Source organism: Phytophthora parasitica (genome assembly GCF_000247585.1).
Source record: "Phytophthora parasitica INRA-310 unplaced genomic scaffold supercont2.81, whole genome shotgun sequence".
Taxonomy (NCBI): domain Eukaryota; phylum Oomycota; class Peronosporomycetes; order Peronosporales; family Peronosporaceae; genus Phytophthora; species Phytophthora nicotianae.
Window position 1 is genome coordinate 71,015 of NW_008649067.1, and position 20,969 is coordinate 91,983.

Consider the following 20,969-nt stretch of genomic DNA (forward strand, 5'->3'; position numbering starts at 1 on the left):
TCCGTCAATCAGATCACTAACTGAAGATGACGGCGCTGTTCCCCCTCGTTCTCGCGCTGCTAGCGACGGCTTCAGCGCCCTCCGAGGCCAAATGCGTGATGACGCAGACGTGTGTGAACCCCGACAACGAGCCAGATTACGACGCGTGTATCCCTGAGGCGCACAAGGAGCCCGCAGAGCCGCAGCCCATGACAGGCGACGGCTGGCCCAGTGTCGTCGGTGGCGGCAACTGTACTTCCGCTACCGACTGCAGTGGCAAAGGCCAATGTATCAACGGCGCCTGCATATGCCGCAAAGACGGCATGGCTTCTGGCCCGCACTGCGAGCAGTTCACCATCCAATGCCCCGCCTACAAAAACAACGCGTGCTGTTCTTGGCAGCAGAATCAAGCCATGGCCGAGAACTTCAAGTTGGTAGCGAGTGTATTCGCCAAGAACAGCGCCGGAGGCTGCGACGCCTGCGCCGCCAACCTCATGAGTCTATGGTGCGGCCTGGTCTGTTCTCCCGAGCAGGACCAGTTCATGCAAATGGCTCACGACTGGCCGAGTATTAACTACCGACCGGATCCCATGACTGGCAAGGAGAAGGTCAAGGTGTTGGAGCTGAATGTGGCACTAGCCAAGGACATGACCTGCGCAATCTTTGATTCCTGCAAGAACACGGCCATGGCGTCCATGGCGGCAGCGATGAAGTCGTCTTTAGGATTCCTGAACTATCAGATGCAGGTCGGAGCGGTGGGTCATGGAGAATATATCACGATGGCATTCAACGCAAGTAAGGACAAGTCGTTCGACCATGATGTCCTCAAGTGCTCAAACTACTCAGAGGTTGTTACCACCCGCGAGACGCTCCCAACTCAAGCTCAACTGCTGGAATCTATCGCCTCCAAGTCGACGGACGACAAGCAGTGTCCTTGTGGAGCGTGTCGAGCGACGTGCGATACCCATACGAGCTCAGGTAGTCACATCCACGTCGTTGACGACCCTATTTCAGTGTTTTCTGGCTTCGACACGAAGCTTGTGGCTGCTGCCTACGGACTACTCGTGGTTCTGGTGTTCTCCTGGACAAGATGGCAGAGATACTGAGTGCAATTATGACCTGGAACACAGTTCTACGTGTAAATAACGAGTGATGAATGGCTACATGAATCAGCATGTAACTTTTAGACGGAGACGACAGCTCCACGTTGTCTGGACAACTCGACTGCCACTGCGACGGCGTCTTCGCCCTGAGCTTCCTTCAAAGTCTCACGTAGTACTGAGCACTGGATCTCTAAGCTTGCCACCAGCACGAGTAGATCATCAACTGTCGAGTCGTTGCTGGTATCAGAGGCTACGGATCTCCTGAAGGATCCGTGAGCACTGTAAACCTCTCCATTCCCCAGGTGATTGACCTCTTGACCATGATGAGCTGCCAGTTCCTTCTCAAGTTCCACCTTTGCGAGGAACAAGCGAGCCACTTCGTTCTCCAGTTCTTTCACCGCTGCCTTGGCCTTGCGTCCGGCCTCTTTCTTCTCTAAAAACGCGCGGGCTAGCTCGTCCTCCAGCTCGCGGATCGTGGCGTTATATTTTTCCTTGTCACGTCGCGACTGCACGTCGTATCCTGCCACCAGGTCCTGCAGGAACGAGGCTTGCTGGACCTTGGCTTCTCGCTCTTTCGCTACCGACTCCATTTCTACGACAAGAGCACGCAACTCTTTGAGTTCTTCGAGCTGAGTAGACACAAGCTCCTTAAGGCGAGGATCCTCGCTATTTACCTCCTGTAGTTCTTCATTTTCTAGCTCGTCACTCGCCGGAGGACTCGCTCGTCGCGCTTGTTCGACCTCTTGGATTCGTTGTTGGAGAACCTGTTGGTCCTTCTCGTAAGCTACACGCGCGGCGGCTTCCAGCTCTTCAACACGGCGCTCCAAGCGTGTTTTGTCCTCCTTTAGACCGTTGATGACGCTTTTGACTTCGGATTCTGTTGCTTCACCACATCTTGATAGCGCCTCTGCCAGCTGTGCTTTCAGTCTTTCATTGTCAGTCTTGGCAAGAGTTTGGCCTTCGGTAAGCGCCTCGAGCATCTGGTTGCATTCAGCGAGCTGCTCGTCTTTCCGCTCACTTGCTACGCGGAGTTCTTCGAGCTGCTTGATAAGACGAGCGTTTGCAAGCTCGGCATCGCTTTTCTCGCGAAGAGCTTGACTTGTCGCGCCACCTTTACTCGCTGCTGCTTCGCTACGCAGTCGTCTATTGTCTTCTCGTTCTGCATCCAACTCGGCTTGCAACGCAGTGAGCTGCTCACTTACGTCGCTGGAATGCGAAGACTGACCTCCTTCGATTGAGACGCACTGTTGATGTTCTCGTTCCAGCTGCTCGTATGCCATTGTAAGTCCATTCACGCGAGTCTCCATCTCTAGAACCGAGTCAGATAAAGACTTGTTTTTAGCTTCCAAGACCCCTTTTTCTCGCTCGAATTCCTTGCGCTGAGCCGCGAGTTGCTCCATCAGTTGCTGCTCTCGCGTTTGATCCGTGCTGGGGGCGGTAAAAGTGCTCATTCCACGTTGTTTTAGCTCTTCTACTTGTCTTTGCAGATCGTGAATCTGTTTGTCCTGCATACGGATGAGATCCTGATAGGCTCCCATTGCATTCGGAGCCCCAGAGTCCACTGAAGAACGAGAAGATCCGCCATCGACTCCAGTGTAGATCGCGATGACTCGTTTCTGGATTTGCTCGGCCATTTCGCGATAGAATATGGTGAACGCTCGTTCGTACAGCATAAACAAGTAATGTGCTTCATCATCTTCACTTGATCCTTCACCAACATTCGGGTCGCTTACGTCGTACGTTGCGCGGTAGGCCAGTAAAGCACGCGAGCTCTGGGTCTTGCTACCTCGAGCACATGCTAGTATTGCCGGACTTTGCTGGAACTGAACCAAGGCGTCTGTAAACCGTTCAAGACCCACGCGTTTGCTGGTCATTTGCAGCAGTTGGTCTCGAGTCATCTGCAGTCCTAGCTCTTCGTCAACTGCAGTATTCCCTGCCGCGTTAGCGATCTTCAGTGCCTGATCTTCTTCGTCTTCACACAAAAACTCCAAGCAACAGCCAAGAAGAAGTGCAATTAAGCCTCGTAATTGCGTAGTCTCCGATGCTCCTCGCTGAGATGGAGACGACAGATTCTCCGAAAGAGAGTCCACAAGCACCGACAAGTTTGTAACAGACCCAACGATCTCTCGGACAGCTTTAGGACAGCCGTGACACCAGCGGACTAGCAACAACAGTAGCGACAGCTGGGTTTGAAAGACAATAGACTGGACTGCAGGACTCCACTTTTGTTCTGACGATCGTAACAGTCGAAGGCAACGCGAAAGGAACAATCCACCAGCAACAGCACGAGCTTGTGGGTCATCGTACTCAGCCGGTACTCGCAGTGCCAGCTCTTTACAGTACGAACTATCTGCCAGTAAATTTTTAAGTCGATGACCCGCTTTCCAAGCCACCACAAGCTTCGTATTCAGCGTGTCAACATCTGCACTATCGATGCACTGGAAAATAAAGTCAATGTTCACGATGAATGCGTCCAGTAGGACCCTTCCAGCTGAAGGCGGGAGTGCATCATATCCACCGCTCGTGACGTCTGTGCTTGCGGAGATCGGCAGAGGTGGAGGACTCTGGATATGCTGCAGTACGGCCATACGTGCTCCCTCATTCTCCTCGAAAAGCGCATCCAAAAGTGCAGAAGCCGCAGCAGCTACAGGTGATTCGTCACTCTCATTACCAACGTCAAGATTCACCAACTCTGCCAGCACATTGCGTCCTGACGGCGACGCGTACAGATTCACCAGAATCATCTGTGCACCGCCATTGTGTTCGCTCACTAGACGTAGCAAATCCAACGCTTGTAGGCGTAAATCTGTCAGTGCATCGCTATGACAACACACCAACTCGCCTACTGCACCCATCAGCGCTTCTTGACGAGCCACAAGACTCTGTATCCTTGCCAGTTCTTGACTTTTGCGAGCTCGGTCGCGTAGTGCTATTTCGTCCAGTGATGACTCCTTCGCTCCTTCGTATAGCTCCGCCACTAAGAAACGGACCAGCTGCAGTCCAAGCTTCAATACACGCTTCCTGCGTCCTAGTGCCGCGGGATCTTCCTCTTCGTCGCCTCCATCAATACCTGATAGTCTCAGTAGTCTCGGGACATGAGACTCCAAGTATGACATCTCTAGGAACAGCGTCTGCGTCATGAGATTATCTCTCACCATATTGTTCACAATTTGCAGACAGTCCGCTATAACGTTGCTCGCAGGACTCGCTCCAGTCTCCGTTAAGCCCTCGACCTCCATGATCTGGAATAATCTGGTAAAACCTTCTTCAAAAGCCAAGAATTGCTGTGCATTCTTGTCTCGTCCAGTCAATTGTCCAAGAACGGCTAGGGCTGCATCTCGAATATGCTCGCGACGGTCCTCCACGACTTCTAGAAGGCGTCGAAGGCCCTCTTTACACTCCAAGACGGACTTAGCGAACACACTCGGCTGTGATTCTTGTAACGCTCTAATCAGTGCGATAGCGGGGCCTCGGATCCACGGCGAAGGGTCTTGTACCAGCGTGAGACTGGTTTGCATTCCCCACGGAGCAGTAACAGAGCTCTCCGGGGGCTGTTCGAGCAGAAGGAGCGCTGCTGAAGGCGCACGGCTTACTATGGACTGCAAAAACTCGAGCAGAGCCTCCATGAGCTCTGTATCTCGTGGATCGGACACTAGTGCTGTTAGCACAGCGGGAACAGCAGCATGCCCGAGTTCCTGCTCTTCAACTGTAGGTTCGACACCGCTGCTCTTACGACCGCCTGGACTTCGACTGGCGTCGAACTTCTGTGCCAACGATTGAAGAGCACTCACTGCTTTCTTACGCTCGCCCAGCAGCGTTGCGAACTGCAGGCGCTCGACAGCCAATGCGATTTCAGCCTTTACATCGGGTGATAGAGCGATTTGGACGGGGTTTGTGGCGTTCTTCAGAGACGCAGCGGGTGATGCAGGGCTGGGTGAAGAGATCGAGATGTCTACGGAGCTACTGGCGGGTGAAGATGCTGCCTCGGGCTCCGTGGGCGCCACCACGATACGGCTAAGCAAGGCCTGCATGGGCGTCGGGCGACGATGGGATAGCCACGTCACACTTTGAGTTTGTAGTGGACTAAAACCGCAGGAGCTAAAATTGCACAACTCAAAAAATGTACACTTCAACTTTCGATGAAAATGTCTGAATGCCATCCCGGCCAATCAGATCTCTCGACTATCACAGAGGTACTACAATATATCTAGTAATGTACTTTACTATCTACTCATGTGGAAATTACTATTATTACAATCACTACAATTATTACATTCCAAGTATTCACATGAAAAACCAGACCTTCCTCGTGCCGTGCACGGCATTGTCCGACTTTTCCAAAGCAGGTGTGACAGCATCACTGTGCTTGTAGTCAATGGAATCTTCAACAATGTGCAACTTAAGCTTGACCCAATCTCTTGGTGGCAGAACTCTTGCGTCTCCCGACTTGGTTTGGTCGTAATTACAAACAGATTTGATGTGATGCAATGCTTGTCATACATTTCTTCAATAGCTGGTTCTGAAACATTATCAGTGTAAGAGCTACTTGGTGTTGTTGCTTCGACTGCAGATCGATCAAGTACAGGCTGATTTTTCGCGTGATGCCGGCACCAATCGCCTTTTGAGCCGCACTGTTTGTTTCGCCTTTGGGTGGTTCTCTGGTAAAATGTTCTTGCACATTGTTATTAATTCTATACCCAGTATTATTTTTTATTGTTTAAGATGATCTCACTAATATAAGCTAAAATTTAGGTTCTTAGAACCTAAATTTTAGTTTCAATGTAGTGAGGCTTACATTATCAGAAAAATAAAAAACTATTGATGTGATATGATTGTTAAAATACGCTGTGGGCTGCATGAATGTTGCTTCTCAGTCGAGAACTTTCAACAAAGGAAGAGCATGACGGAGGTTGAGCTGGAGTGCGCTGTCTACGGCGAAGCGACTATGTTTCTTGTGAAGATCGCGAGCGATGCGAAAGTAAGCGCACTGCAGGAGACTATCTTTGCAAAGCTACCATACAGCGAGTGGACTCGAACAAATTGACGCTGTACTTGGCGCGGAAAGAGGGTGGCGTGTGGTTGAAGGACGACCACCATGTGACGAATTTCATGCGAGAAGATGTCGACAAGCAGTACGTGAACTTGCGTCCATCCTGGAAACTCGATGACGAGACCTACTTTGGGAAGAACTTTAAGCCTGAGCGCAAAGAGATTCACGTGCTGGTGGAACTCCGACCCTCAGATGACATTTTCCCAAATAAGTGATTACGTATGAATTAAAACCCAATGGGTGCAATATGTGACGCTGCCAGCTGCATTTCTTGAGAAGTGCGGTTACAGAGCCTTGGATGACTTAATGCTGTATTGTCGTCGTGAAGTGCATGATCTGCGGGGTTTTCTTCAAAATGAAGTCATGGCTGAGAATGTAAGAGGATTCGTTGTGGGTCCTCCTGGCACAGGCAAATCTGTGTCTACGCTAATTTTCGCAACTTCTTTGGATCACGAGGAATGGAACGTCGTTGGGAACGAAGGAATAACATTACTGGGACATTGCCGATTTATCTAGTTTTGAGTTGCCTCGAGTCGCCGTCAAAAAGCTCTTTATTGTTTAGGTGGCTTCAAGGCAACGACTGATCACGCAAATTTTTTCCAACACGTCTTTACGCTTCTCCACAGGAAAAACGAGAGACTTGTGGTTTGCTCCGCGATGGCCTCACTTGGTAAAAGTAACCGGGAGGGCGATCGTCATGCGAATATCCAAATGCACTTCATATATTCATGGACGAAAGACGACTATCTCGCAGCCATCACCAACCAAGCTTTTTATAACAAGGTCGCGTCAAAATTGGACGCAACGAGCGCCACTGAAGTGAAACAGACGACGGCATCGATGCAGAATTGAATGAGGATAAGAAGAAGAATCAATCTGTTGATTTGGAGTTCTACTATCCTGGTGGCTCATGTCGGTTCATGTTTTAATACTTCACGAACGAAGTGATGGAAAGTCTGAAATCCGCGGTTGAATCTGTCGCCAACAGGACAGATCTGGTCAAATATTGCGGTGGCAATTTGGGTTAGCTATTTATCGGGTTACCTACTGGTAGGGCATGATGCAGAGGTCAGATGCATTATCAGACCGCAATATCAGCTCCTACTAGATAGCAGACCATTGTAAAGCAGGTAAATGTATTAAATTTAAAATATTCGTCCAAGTATGAAGAATGCACCTCGTACCTCCTACCACGTTCAGACAACTGCCGAGGTGACTACACTCTCAGCGTCTTCGGCCGCATCGGCCTGGGTCTCTTATCAGCGTCCGAATCCTGCATCTCCATGTCTTCTTCATCAGAGCTTGAGTCCTCGGACTCCGTCGACAGCTCAACCGCTCCAGGCAGTCGAATAGTCTCGCGTTGTTCTCCACGAGCACGCCTGTCACGAACTGCGTTTAACAGGGCAACGTGCTATCGCGCAAGAGCCTCGATCGTGGCCACGAACATTGCCATACTTGGATGGGGTGTCGAGAATGCAGCATTTAGTTCTCGGTTAAATCGTTCTAACGGGTTACTCGTTCGTGCAACAAGGCGCTCAGTTAGTCCATGGACATTCCAAAGAACAGGGTCATAGAGCTAGAGCCATGTGCGCTTAAAGTAGCGCCAGATTATGCCCCACCTAGAGCGGATATATGCAACTCCATTTTCCCTACAGCGTTCCTTGAATTGGCGCTTCACCCAGCGGATACCGGGCCCCTCAATTTGGTCGACAGGCAGAACGGTGAGCATGTCAAGTACGTCCATTGCCATCGCTATACTTGCTGTGCTATGGAAACACCAATTTTTCGCATCTTTCTGCAGACGGCCTGCTTAAAATGGAAAAAGCAACCGATGGCATCAGCATTTGGGAATTGTTCGCCAACGGTGTCAAAAAGAGCTCGTTCGAAGTCGCAGACAAACTCCATAGGCTCCCGTTGGTTGTCTGCGGCTTCTCGAATAAATTGGAACATGGAATTGTAGGTAGGCCTCGATCTGTGGGGAGTGAGAACGTAAAACACCGGTACATACTTTCCAGATGACCTGTCGTGCACCATGACTACGACACACTGCTGAAACCCACGAGGCACGCAACGAAACGTGCCATCAACAAATAACGATGTGTCCGCGTATGTTAACAGTGCAATTAACTCGGGATGCACCCACCCGATAATTCTGCTAGGTTGGTCACTGTCATTGAAGCCGGTAATATAGTGAAATTCAAAGAAGTTCAAAGGCTGACCACTGACGCGTGACAACGGAGGCATCTCAATGCGGCCGTGTATGTATCCGACCCGATAAAATATTTACCGCAATTTGGACACCGATGCAATCAGCATGCTCTATGGGAAGCAACGTGACGGCGTCTATAATGCGCGGTTCTCCGTGAGCTCGCATGCGGCCTCCCTCTTTATGAAAGAATGTGACGAGAAAACCACTGCCCAGTTGGCGACTCGTCTAAATGAATCAAATAACCCTTCGGTGGTCGGCCACCTCTTTGAATGGTTGGTTTTGGCATCTGTGCCAAAGCGTGCAGTGAATAAATTTGGTGACCACGTAGTTGAAGATGTTCTGCCCCAAGCAACGTTCTTCGGTTCGATCCGAAGAAACGATTTAAAGTGCTACCAAATGGAAAAATCAAAGGAGATCGGAGTTGGTTGCAGCCGTTCGCACGGAACCAAGGAGGCTACGATGTGGTGCATTTTGACAAGGACAAAGTCAAGGCCATCTTTGTCCAATTCGCGCGATCAGACAAACACGATTTCAAGATGCGCTTCTTCTACGAAGTGCTACTCAAACTGAATATGGCAGGAATGGGTCTAACACAAGTGCTGGTATATTTTGTGGTCAAACGGGCTCAGTATCTGAACTTCAAGATGGGTCACATTGAGGATCGCTCTCTTTTATCGCAGTTCAATATGATATCCAGAAGAAAATCATGTCCAAGCGCGCGCTTTTGAAGTCCCTCCAGTCTAGTGCCTTAGATGAACGCAACCCATGGATAATAAAGGGTCTCTCCGAAATGTGCACCGCACAGTTTCTGCCCCCCCCCCCTGCTCCGTGCTGGATAAGGCCAATCTACGCACTAAAATCATAACTTTACATAATTCCTAAACAAAGGATTTTAAAGCGCCCGCTCCAGTATTTACACAAACAGCTGGAAATTATTTTGCGTTGTCGAGCACACAGCGCCAACGTGTGTCCTTGCCGTGAACACCAGCTAGCTAATTCAACAAAGTATAGCATCATATGACCTACAAGATATATGTTAAATCAAACTTTCTTTCTTGAAAGAAACTGTATAAAAAAACTTTTTTTGGTATTTCTAAGAAGGGAAAGCGATAAAAAAACACAGAAAGGTATAGACTAAGTCTTATTTTTCTTATTGACTGTACTTAATTATGCCACCAAATGCAACCGAGTATAGGTTCATAAGATCCTTTCGTCACGCGACGTATCTTTCGAGAACCAATTAACCCTTTTCGTGGTCAATGTGGGCATTTTGCCCCCTTTGGAGGGCGTATCCTTGAGTACCACTCGTATCACCCACGAATGGGGGCAAAATGCCCCCTTTCATTATTTTTTTTTGTGTGTTGGACGAGGCGGATTCGACCTTTCTACTTGAACTACAAGGATTTGCAGAAGATTTGCTGTAGTATCGTAGTTTATGAAAGGGGCATTTTGCCCCCTTTGATGGCCTAATGACTTTACCTTCTATACTATAATATAGCCACCCGTCCACGAAAGGGTTAACTACTACAAAATTTGCTGGGACTAGCTTCGATTTGTTACCTCTATCTACATGATTGATGTACATGGTATTAAAGTTAGCAGGCAACTTCCTCATCCATGTGGGACGCTCATTTTTGTCACGGAGAGCAACACAATTGCATTCTCGAAATAAATATTCTGAACAATAAATTAACTTCAATAGGCTTGCGTTCGTAGCTTCCCAGTGATGAACCTTTCAACAACTTACGATCTGTGCAATCCGCGGTATACGCTGAGGGGTTGGCGCTTGGTCACCTACGCAAATACCACGCGAAGTCAATATGGCTCCATGCAACTACTGTTTTGTATTTAGAGTGTGCAGGGCTCCCGAATATGGCATTGTTCACAAATGAAACTCGACAAGCAACGTAAATTATCGGGGGAGTAAGCAAAAGAAACAAATTTAATTATTGCAATACCTTTGCCAGTGCAAGCACTAATGATTCCATCTCTGCTTACATGCGCTCGTTGGCCACTTGCGCGTTCCAGTAGGTGCTGTTCACGCGCAAAAACGGCAGCATTTCGAGCGTGATAGGATTCAGACCTTGGCGCTGCGTACCGACAGTAGCCTTGGCGAGTCTAAAAAATCGCTCAACGATATTTGACGTTGGCAGGAGTGCGTGAATCAACTCGTACTTGGTGGCCCCACTTGTGGCTAGCTTACGACGCTTCTTCACCTGCTCAACAAATGAGCTCTCCGCATCGTCAATCGCTGCTGCAACGGAAGTCTCTTCACGCTGGACGGCAAAGCGGCGCAGAAACACAGTCTCGGCACTCGTCAGTTCTGCTGTCTTGCCGTCCAATACTTTTACACACGCAGTCTCAAAATGAGGCGAGTGAACAATCGCAGCTCGGGCACCTAAATAGAAAGCGTATTAGTGCGAATATTGAAAGAATATAACGAGTAGCATTACCGATATGTGATGCCAGCGACTCCAACAGTCCTTCGAAGTACACACGCGCGTCCAGGAGTTATACCGTAGAAGCCTGCAACCCCTTGCTGACAGACTCGACCTTCGACAGGACCTCCAGGAACTTGCGCAAGCGGCGATTGGCAGCTGGACCGGGCAGGTTGTCGGCTAGCTCGTCGTCGTCTTTAATGAACTCCAGCAGTCGAAAGTAGCGGTGGATCATATAATACGTGGAGCTCCAGTGAGTGTCCTGACTTAGCATGGGCCTCAATGGAGTTTTGAGCTTAAAACGGAGTTAACAAAGTTAACGTGCAATCATTGGACAAAAATCGTTGAAAATTACCTGAGCTTTGCGGATTGGTTTAAACTCTTCAGGTTGACTATCAGCGACTTGACTTTGTCTAAATCGTCCGATACTTCACGGAAAAAGTCCTGCACCGCCTGATTGAGGCGGTGGCTTGCTCAACCGACCAGTGGCACACCCAAGAGGTTAGCAAGGCGCTGGTCAGTGTAGCAGTTTTCTCCTACAATAAACAGACAGTCCTCTACACGCTTGTTGTAGTCGCACAACAGTATCTCACGTAGAAACGTCAGGTGGGTCGCTGCGGAGCGGTCATCCATCGGGGAGTTCATCAGCGGTGCCATGGTCAGCAGCGGGTATTGTACTGTTCCCGCCTTTTCAAAGCCGACGAACACGGCCAGATAGTGCTCTGAGTTAAACGCCCACCCGTCGATTATCAAGCCGTACCGCTTCGGCATGTCGGCCTTGATTGCCGCCTCTACGTGACGCGTCGATCTCTCTAACCCGTGGTACAGCGTCTCTTGGCTGATGCGATCTAGATTAGTGTATCTACAGCAGCAAAAAGACAGAGTAAATAACTAAAACCAACAGATTAGAAACTCAAAATTACCTGCGTGTTTCTGCGTCCTCGCAAAAATGAAGAGGCAAGTTGCTCTTGATGATCCAGCTCATCCAGCCGAACAAGTTCAGGCTGTGCTGGCGAACCACGGTGCCAGAGTACCGGTAGCGGCTGGAACTGCAGCACGCATGACCTCAGCGTAGTCAAGATGCTGAGTCTTGACGTGCTGGGCCAGGTTGCTCCAGCCAGTCCGTGGCGCCTGTTGGCGCACAACCGAGCAGCGTTAGCGGTAGTAGGCAGATATAGGTTCCTTCTGGTCGTCGAGGACTAGACGAAAGTAGAATTGAGCGATCTACTTGTTAGAGAACATTGCAAATGTAGAATGACAGTGAGGGCAGTCCCGACAAGGCTTATAAGCTATTTGAACTCGCTAGCCATTCATTTCAACGGCTGGTCCCCAAGCATGTTACCGGTTATATCAGTAAATAAATAAAATGTGCGTTGCACCGTAGTAAATAATTGCTTTTAGCCAACCAAATCGCTGCAAGCAATAATTACGCTACATTGGTTGCAATTATTGTGATACCAATTGATTTTTCGGGAGCCTTGAGAGTGTGTGTCCATGTGCTGCTGACATTACGCGCTACTACGCATGTCGACAAGCATGCAACGACCAATAGCTCAACATTTCAATGCATTGGTGTATACGTAGTTCCACTTCGTCGACTTTGCGTTGTACAGCAGCGCATAGCGGCTATACTGCTTAACGGCCTGGCCTTGTTGACCTTTCCATCAACTTCGGCAACTCTCCAGAATACGCGCCTACGACGCCCCGATGTCTAGATCGGTAGTAGTGTAGGCGTCGAGTACGCGCTTTTCTTCTGCTGTAGGTCCACCATAGGTAGTCTGATGTGCATATAGGGTTTTAAGACATCTTTTATATCATCAGGTGAATTAATCGCTGTCATGGATATAGCGGAATGGTGCCAGGTGGTGCGGCGCACGTATAACAACTTCGACCCTATCCTTGTACTGCACTCAGCGCACAGTCCGGTACCATCCTGACCAATGATACTGCCGCGTCATTAAGGATACCTAAAGACCTACTCTTCAGGCGAAGTCAGGCAAAGACCAGAAAGACATCGCCAGCCTGCATTACCTTTGTGTATTGTAGGAAATGGGCTTTTAAGTTCGCCAGATTTTATGTGTTTTGGTTTATGTTCTCCAAAAGCCTAGTTATTCTAAGTTTAAACTTCGCTTCCTCATAAGCGTGCGCTTACGTGCAAGCCGAAGTAGGGGACGCAGAGTAGTCTATTGGGGGGGGGGATGCAGGTATGTGTTAGTGTGCAAACCACAATGGGGAGGACCTGCTAGAGATAACAAACTAGAGAAAGCACACAAACTACCGATTCGATCGAAGTAAAAAAAACTACGTCTCTTGTGGTGGTGAGCAGCACCACCTATTTAACTCAGCACAGTGCTAAGTAGTTCTGTTTGCAAATTTGATCCTTTTAAAAAGTCAACCCAAGTCTGCAGACGATTTGGGCGATACATAATACATGTACAAACAGTTTTGTCACTGCTACCATTTTATGTCACTCTTGAATCCCAGTAACTACATTAAAAAGTGTAATTAGTCTGGACAGCTACTACCTAATACTTCTAAGAAATTCAGATGGACAAAGCACCTAATGTAAGAAAAAAGCATTCCCCATCGCAAATAGAACTTTAACGCAACCAAGAGTGTTATTACAGTAAGAAGTCTAGTTAGTCTGGACAGCTAATTAGTCTTGTCCAGACTAATCGTGCCCATGGGAACTGAATTCCCAATCCTGACTAATTGCGACCGTCGGTCCTATTTCGTATGGATGCAACCGTAATTGAGACATATAATTCCACACCGGCTTCTTGGGTTATCGCAGACAGCTCATTTTCAAAGAGCAAGCAGAAGACAACAATACTCGACCATGTTAAAGCGCAGCAGCTGCGTCTAGCGTTTCACATGCATGTGGCGTGTGTGGCAACCGCAATCATGTGTTTGGCGGGGTTGTCCTAGAAGAAAAGCAGGGAGGACATGTGCCTTGTCATTTCTGTAATGCAGCGTCTGCCACGAGTACTGCAGATGCTAAACAGTATCAAAACCAGCGCTCAGATCCCGTCGTCACAGCCATACTTGACGACACTGACAGATCAAGTGAGACCGAGTACCCCTGCCGCATCCACGAAAACAGTTTTATCATATGCTGGCTTTGCATTGCTTTAGTCAGCGAATAGACACGAAGGGACTAGTGTTCCTCGAAAGTTATGATAAAGTGAGGGATTTCCAAGGTTTTGAGTGGGCGATTGGAAGTAGCTCGACTTTCCGCTCCTATTATAGATATTGTTGACCAATATGGCGAGAACTTCGAGAGTGGAAAGGAGTGATGACAGTGTAGTGCCAGGATAATACCAGCCATGCCAAGCTAGCTGCAGAGCTGGCTGCTCTCGTGCATAACGAGCCAGCTTGTTGAAGCCACTGCAATAACGCGACTCACGATTACCATAACGTTAGTGGTGATGACAGTGCTAGCCATAACGACAATTGTGCTGACAGCAACACCAGCCAACCAAACACATATTGAGCCCTAGCTAGAGTAGATCAGCCAAGTGCTCACTTTGTCTTTTACTTAATAGACTTCGGCCATAATTCCAGGGAGCTGCCGACTCCCCCATCGTGTCTTCAATCCCTGCAGACACTACAGACAGTGAACATACTTTTTGTAAAGGTACTATACATTGGTCCAGATTTTGACCCATATAAGGTTTATCTTGCTATATGTATTGCTTCGTAAATAGTCTGGGTGCGCAGTAAGACTGGATGTTTCGAGTCCAGACTAGTTACACTTTTTGCTGTACAAGCCGTAAAACAAATATACGCCTGAGTTCCGTTCTGGTGTATTAACTGCTAACTGACCAAGTTTCATAGCTTAAAACGCCTTTTTAGCGCAGTTATTCCGGAATACAGTTCGAACATATTACCTCGCGCACTGCAACTTTGACTCTTTTAGTTTAACAAGAACCTATGCATAATTGCGCTTAAGCGAATACCAGTAGTACATGTACATTGCTGTGAATTTATGTGCGTTTTAATGATGCTGGCTCTCAATATTGAAACCCGACTAATCTTAATTTATCAATGATATGGTAGGTACAGCAGTGCGTATGGTGACAACCAGCGCCCCTTTTTGACTGCCATGGTACAGACATGGGCATAGATACTCCTTCGACCTTGCGCTGTTGTCACGCCTGATGCGCCTGTTACCCCTGAAGCTGCTGCTGTAACTGCTGTTGATACCCTTGTAGGTATGACTGGAAATCATAATACGTCGGGGGCAAGTTATCAAAGCCCTCACGCAGGAATCTGATTGGCTGTTCGATCAATTTTAAAATTGCTTATGGGCATTTTAAAATGTGAATTTCCCTTTACTCCTTAGAAAATCATGTTAAATTGAAAATGGAGCTATCCGTCTAGACAACCTGACCCAGGCCCGCGAACCAGGCCCTTAGTATCGATGATTCGCTGTTCAATAATCCACTCAGGTAAATATCTGTAAATTCTTATAGGATGGGCTATGCATCGCACTGAGGCAATGGATTACGGGACCGGTAAACATCAACTGTAAAATTGTACAATTTGAACGGTAGTGTTCATGAATGTTTGAAGATTACTAAATGTTTGGAGATTACTATAGGCGTGTAATGCTCTGGATTTGCTGGCTGCATGTATATGGTGTTTACAAACGTCTTTCGCAACGATACGATTTACTTATAAACACTCTTCACATCGAATTTGGGGTTCACAACGTCGAAATACTCGCTTTATGGGAGAGGGCTTGAGCTTCAAACCTCCCGTCATTGGCCGCACGATTCAGGATCCTTCGATGTGAAGGTAGAGGTAGGTTCGAATTCTTGGATATGGCATACAAGCATGTACTGTATTACGAACCTGTACAGATGCACAAAAAAAAAACTCAATAAGCTTTGTGATTTACTAAAGAATCATCAAATAGAACGCCAGTATACACATGGTTGATTATTCATCGTACTGTGGGTAACTCACTAGGGACACCAATAGCGTGTACTAGTCTGGTGTTCTGTAATTTCGTAAATATTTTTTTAGTGCCCGAAGATGGCGGAACATTATTTCGTGTGGCCACTTCGTGCTTGCTGCGGCTAAGACCACCCTGTGGCTTTGCTGTAGAGTACAAGCACGCCATAAAGTGTGCAGTTTACTTTGAATTTAGTAAGTGCTTCCAGAACACTTTTTTTTTTCGTGTTGATTGTGGTGTCATTGGCGTAAACGTATCTGAAACTCAAAGTGATCCAACAGACGTGGACTGGCAAAGATGGTGACGAGATTTCGTTCCATCGCTTGGACATTAAACGTGCCCGCCGTGAGGGCACTTAAGGGATAATTCAGTTTGCGTGGGTCCACCTCAGTCTAAAATTTGCAATCTCCTCCACAAGTAGCCACCTCACACTCAATGTTTGCTGGCGCCCTTTCGACAGCTATTGCCCTCGTGGTTCTTACTTCTCGTGCCGACGCTCATGGTTATCTCAAACAGCCCGAGCCGGACTGGAAAGACTCTCCGAATCCAGGCTGGATTACCATGGTTGACAACTACTGGGACATCGGGTCTGGTGGCGATCAAGTTGGCAAGTTCAAGACGATGGCCAAGGAGAAAGGAATGTCCGTGAAGGATGTCGTGCTGGATATGGTCAAGGACCAGAAATGCGGCAATACGGTGGAAAATGGTAGTCCGAAGCCCATTCCGTCCGACGGTAAAGTCAAGTGGTTTGGCCATCGTGGTGGCGGCTTCACTCACGTTGGTCCGTGCGAAATCTACCTTGACGACAAGATGGTACTTCACGGTGACGACTGCGAGGAGGAATATCCTGGCGGATCCGACGGCTCGTCGTCGGGGTCGGAGATGCCCGTGGACTTCTCTTCGTGCAACGGCAAATGCACATTGACGATTTACTGGTTGGCGTTCCAGAATGCACAGTGGCAGACCTACGGTAGGTTTTGGATTTGTTGTTGCATTTAGCACTGGCGCAATAATGTTGTTCCTGAATTACTGACAAATCGATGCCCTTTTAGTTAACTGCGTTCCCCTCTCGGGAAGTAGTGGATCGACAACCCAAACGCAGGGCTCTCAGACAAGCTCGAAGACTTCGGAGACGTCTACCATCCAGGCTTCTTCAGCGGGAAAGGACAAGGAAAAGTCTCCAGCGGCAGATGCACCTTCAACAGAGCAGCAATCGCCCTCGACCGAGCAAAAGGAGACCGAGGCTCCGAAGACTGATAACAACGACAACGATGCTCCGTCATCAGATCAAAAGGAAAACGAAACACCAAACACCAATCAAAAGGAAAACAAGGGTTCCAATAACGAGGAAAAGAAAAACGAGGCTCCCAATACCGAACAAAAAGAAAACGACTCGCAAAATACCGACCAAAAGGAAAACAAGTCTCCGTCGTCCGACCAAAAGGATAATCAGCCCCCATCGTCCGACCAACAATCTCCTCAAGCACCTTCTCCGGAGCAACAGTGGACCCAGGCGCCTTCGAACAACCAGCAACCCACGCCAGCGCCCCCTTCAAATCAGCAACAGTGGACGCCAGCCCCTGCGAACAACCAGCAACCAACTTCAGCCCCCGCGAACAACCAACAACCGACTCAGGCTCCGTCGAATGACCAGCAAAACAATCAGCAGCAGGAGCAACAACAACAACAGTCTCCTTCGACAGAGCAGCGGTCTTCGGTCTCCTTCAACAGAGCAGCGGTCTTCGGTCAACTTCAACACGCTGAATGGAGGAACCGGCACCGTGCAACCTTCTACGAATCTCCGTCTGTAGACAGTGCATCGGTACCGCGAAAGTCGCAGTATCATCGACATTGAAATTGTCTACGATTTCCCGCATTTAGTCACGATATCGATGTAGTGGAAACTTAGGCCATCCAACGGGGCTTGAACTCTAGCTGACAGGGGTCGCGTCAATGTTTGCATGTCGTTCCGTTTTCACATTGTTCGTACTAAAAGAATACCAACCCCAACTATGTTTTCAGAATTCCAGAATCTGGTTTACTACGTACATATTCTATCAAGTCGTGTCAGCTCAGAAATTTTACCTGTAGATTTGGACAATTTGAGCGGTTTTAGTAGTGTTCATGAATGTTTGAAGATTGCAACAGGTGTCCATAATCTGCGAAAGGAAGAAAAGGACCGCTGGTACTTGAAACAGACGCGATTAGAGAAAAGCGGTTGCTTGTTTGAAGACGTCTACTTCGACATAGGACGATAGGACCGTCGGTTCCTGTGGTCACCACGGTGACCCGAATTGTTCGCCTATTTACAGGTGGATGTGTCCTGCATACAACCGAACGTTTCTCTAGTTCACCGCTTGGATTACGAGCAAGTCAAGCATAGGTACCACCTGGAAGTAAATGAGCGTATCAACATGCAATTAGGCTTCGCGAAATGCTCTAGATTTGCTGGGTGGTCAGCAACGTGATGTACGTTGTCGACGACCCCCCACACAGCGTACACAACATACAAACCTTATACTGGGAGGACAGCTTTAGCTGGCTGAACAGCCTAACCAATTTTATTTCAATTGCCCCTCCCCAGGCCGCAAATGTCGCCTGAGTCCATAGTCCACCGATTTTGGTGTACATTTTGTGACTAGCGGTCTTCTGAAGAAGCGATGTGTACATCAAATTTTCATTTTGTTTTTCAAAAACTTATAATTTTAAAAATTTCGCTTCGCCTCTCCAGCGAAACCTCAGTTGACATTAGTATCTACAAATCAAAATTTAGAATACTTTAGAAAATTTAAAAATCCTAAAATGTCCTAATTTCTGATTGGAAAGAGTCGAGCGAGGGAGGAGAAGTTTGCATATGTACAGACAAATGGCTAGAATTACAGAGACCGTGTGAAATTTACAGAATTGAGGACATGATTACGGACGGATGAAGTAGTTTTACAAAGCGGTTGGTCGAAAGTACAGACACAACTGCCATGATTGGTGCTGACTTCGATTCGCTATTCTGTCCGCAAGCGGATTGGCTAGCTGAAATAGTCTCGTGCATAAATTCTAATTTAGTAGTTTAATCCGGATATAGACGTTCATTCGCCAAACCATAACAGCCCCACAGAGACACCTTCATCTCAAGAATCAGCATGCCTAGCTACACTTGGAAGTTCATTCGCTCCTGCTCGACTGAGGCAGACATGGAGAATTTTATCGATATACAGAAGGGAAGGTTGAAAGTCAAGAATCAACTCGAGAGATGCCAGGTGTGCTCGCCGAATGGGAATCAATACAAGATGCGCTATATAATCTACAAGTACAAATCGACTTCGTGTTCGGAGAGCGCAAGTAGTCTCCAGGGTTGCAACTGGTTTGTCAAAATGCTGTTTTGCCAAGAAACCCTCAAAAGCAATATTTTCAGAGTGGAGTCCACTTGAGCACAATAAGACGTGTGGAATTAGTCTTGGTATGCAAAGATTTATTCGAGAGCGAGCTTCAGCGGGTGGAAAGCCATCTCGCGTAATGAACGAGATGGTCCTTCAATTCAAACTGGAGTCAGCAGATCCGAAAGAATTGTTACCTCGTGTTCAAACCCGAGTTCGGAATCACCGTAAAAACGTCCTGAACGACAACGACTTTGTTGATGAAATGGAGGCTCTAATCCAGAAAAATCGATACTCAAGTGGCCTTGGCGACAACGTAGCCTTTGCTTTCGGGTATACTGTAGGCTCTATCGGCGAACCCAAATTGGGAAAGGAATCCGACGAAAGCCCGCTAGTGGTCGGGTTTGAGACAAAAACGTCTATTCGGCGACTTCAATATGCCAATAGCTACATGACCCATCTTGATGCAACTATTAAACTTAACACTAGCGGTTTCCCGGTTATCGCTGTTGGAGTATCGGACTTGTGGCGGCAATTTCATTTAGTATGCATGTTTCTAGTGTCCGACTTGAAGCAACCTCAGTGGGAACATGCCATCCGTTCAATGTTAGATATGTACGTCACCGTTACGGGTGAACAAGGTCACATCAACTACGTGACGATGGATGCAGATGCTGCTCAACGAAGTGCCTTCGAATCAATTGCTGATCAGTGTCTAAATGTGGAGAGTCAACCAACGTACATGATGTGTTTTTCCACGTAATGAAAAACGTGAAAAGACGCATCACCTATTTTAGTGAATCCAAGAAACGAATAGGGTTTCGCCACATCTATCGTTCTGGCAGTGCGTGGAGACTCCCATGGGCATGGCGAAGACGAACAACCCCATTGAAAACTTTAATGGACAATTCAAACAGCAGCACATGCAAAGGACACTTCTGCGGCTAAACACCTTGTTCGAAAAGCTTCTGGAGTGTTGCTCTTTAAAATTCATTTTAAGCATCACGTTCGAGACTACAACACGTGCGTCAGTGGAGACCTTGTGTGCCTATCGTAACTTATCGGCCCAGAATGCGTCTAGTATCACCCTTGTCCCAGAAACAACGATCAACGTTCACAGCTGTCGCTTGTATAACGTTTATCAGCGATACACCAGAACTACACTGTCAAATAAGCCCTCAAAAGCGGAGGAGCAGTCAGCAGTTGAATACGATTTTGAAGCAGAGTCGCAACCCGCAATTGGCTGGTTCGTTCACCCCGACTTTCGACAGTGTAACTGTAGAACGTGGTTTAAGCTGGGTGCGTGCGTGCATCTAATAGAAGTGCTGAACCTACTCGGCAAAGCTGCCGAAGGATCTGTCGCCAAACGACAAGTCTTTGAGGGCCAGCGTATTAAAAAGAAATGCGGCCGTCCGCGGCTCAAGCTGGCTCAGCTTTCAGTCTCGAGTAATTTGTTTCAGCTATTCAACACTTTTCGTTTTTATTAATACACTGCATTTTCTTTTCTGAACCATTTCATTGCACCACTGACGTTGTCTAGTTACCTATTGCTAAATCCATACGTATCAATGATATGGATGTGATCGTGCTTCCACGCGGCACAAACATGTTATACAACTAGAACTATTCCGACGTACAACACTAAAAGGCTTGCTCGGCAACCTTACTTGATCTACAACCTCTGACTCTCGAAACCACTTTTATCGTCCTGAGCGACTATATGCTATGCATAATGGCATCCATATCAACACTATAGCTGTAACGGCGTACATACCCCAAGTGTACCCAAGTTACATGAAGAGTGACCAGTCACTCTTGTAATACCTGGTACATGGTACCAGGGGCTCTAGGAGCCATTC

General features: G+C 47.8%; 8 protein-coding genes across 9 annotated transcripts; 5 read left to right on the forward strand and 3 right to left on the reverse strand.

The window, feature by feature from the left end:
• On the forward strand, window positions 1-2,883 carry PPTG_18160 (hypothetical protein). Its single transcript, XM_008916272.1, has 2 exons — window positions 1-2,761; window positions 2,835-2,883. The coding sequence occupies exon 1, from the start codon at window positions 27-29 to the stop codon at window positions 1,083-1,085; it is 1,059 nt and encodes a 352-aa protein (XP_008914520.1). The 5' UTR covers window positions 1-26; the 3' UTR covers window positions 1,086-2,761; window positions 2,835-2,883.
• Window positions 488-5,200, reverse strand: PPTG_18161. Of its 2 annotated transcripts, XM_008916274.1 has the most exons (2): window positions 1,757-5,200; window positions 488-1,674 (listed from the first exon to the last, which is right to left on the reverse strand). In XM_008916274.1, exons 1-2 carry the CDS (start codon window positions 5,111-5,113, stop codon window positions 1,660-1,662), a joined length of 3,372 nt encoding a protein of 1,123 aa, XP_008914522.1. In that variant the 5' UTR covers window positions 5,114-5,200; the 3' UTR covers window positions 488-1,659. The 2 variants fall into 2 exon arrangements, with proteins under 2 accessions (XP_008914522.1, XP_008914521.1); XM_008916273.1 differs by having other exon boundaries at window positions 488-5,200.
• A 782-nt stretch (window positions 5,201-5,982) lies between these two features.
• PPTG_18162 (hypothetical protein) lies at window positions 5,983-6,347 on the forward strand (the record flags this gene model as incomplete). Its single annotated transcript, XM_008916275.1, has 2 exons — window positions 5,983-6,060; window positions 6,105-6,347. 2 exons carry the CDS (start codon window positions 5,983-5,985, stop codon window positions 6,345-6,347), a joined length of 321 nt encoding a protein of 106 aa, XP_008914523.1.
• A 93-nt stretch (window positions 6,348-6,440) lies between these two features.
• Window positions 6,441-7,291, forward strand: PPTG_18163 (hypothetical protein). Its single transcript, XM_008916276.1, has one exon. It carries the CDS (start codon window positions 6,790-6,792, stop codon window positions 6,982-6,984), a length of 195 nt encoding a protein of 64 aa, XP_008914524.1. The 5' UTR covers window positions 6,441-6,789; the 3' UTR covers window positions 6,985-7,291.
• A 57-nt stretch (window positions 7,292-7,348) lies between these two features.
• On the reverse strand, window positions 7,349-7,882 carry PPTG_24301 (hypothetical protein; the record flags this gene model as incomplete). Its single annotated transcript, XM_008916277.1, has 2 exons — window positions 7,349-7,511; window positions 7,752-7,882. 2 exons carry the CDS (start codon window positions 7,880-7,882, stop codon window positions 7,349-7,351), a joined length of 294 nt encoding a protein of 97 aa, XP_008914525.1.
• Window positions 7,883-10,335: 2,453 nt separating this feature from the next.
• On the reverse strand, window positions 10,336-11,764 carry PPTG_24302 (hypothetical protein; the record flags this gene model as incomplete). Its single annotated transcript, XM_008916278.1, has 5 exons — window positions 10,336-10,739; window positions 10,795-10,813; window positions 10,859-11,074; window positions 11,263-11,641; window positions 11,703-11,764. The coding sequence occupies 5 exons, from the start codon at window positions 11,762-11,764 to the stop codon at window positions 10,336-10,338; spliced, it is 1,080 nt and encodes a 359-aa protein (XP_008914526.1).
• A 4,410-nt stretch (window positions 11,765-16,174) lies between these two features.
• PPTG_18166 (hypothetical protein) lies at window positions 16,175-17,594 on the forward strand (the record flags this gene model as incomplete). The annotated part of the gene is made up of 2 exons (XM_008916279.1): window positions 16,175-16,709; window positions 16,792-17,594. 2 exons carry the CDS (start codon window positions 16,175-16,177, stop codon window positions 17,592-17,594), a joined length of 1,338 nt encoding a protein of 445 aa, XP_008914527.1.
• Window positions 17,595-19,249: 1,655 nt separating this feature from the next.
• On the forward strand, window positions 19,250-19,873 carry PPTG_18167 (hypothetical protein; the record flags this gene model as incomplete). The annotated part of the gene is made up of 1 exon (XM_008916280.1): window positions 19,250-19,873. One exon carries the CDS (start codon window positions 19,250-19,252, stop codon window positions 19,871-19,873), a length of 624 nt encoding a protein of 207 aa, XP_008914528.1.
• Between the last annotated feature and the right edge of the window lie 1,096 nt (window positions 19,874-20,969).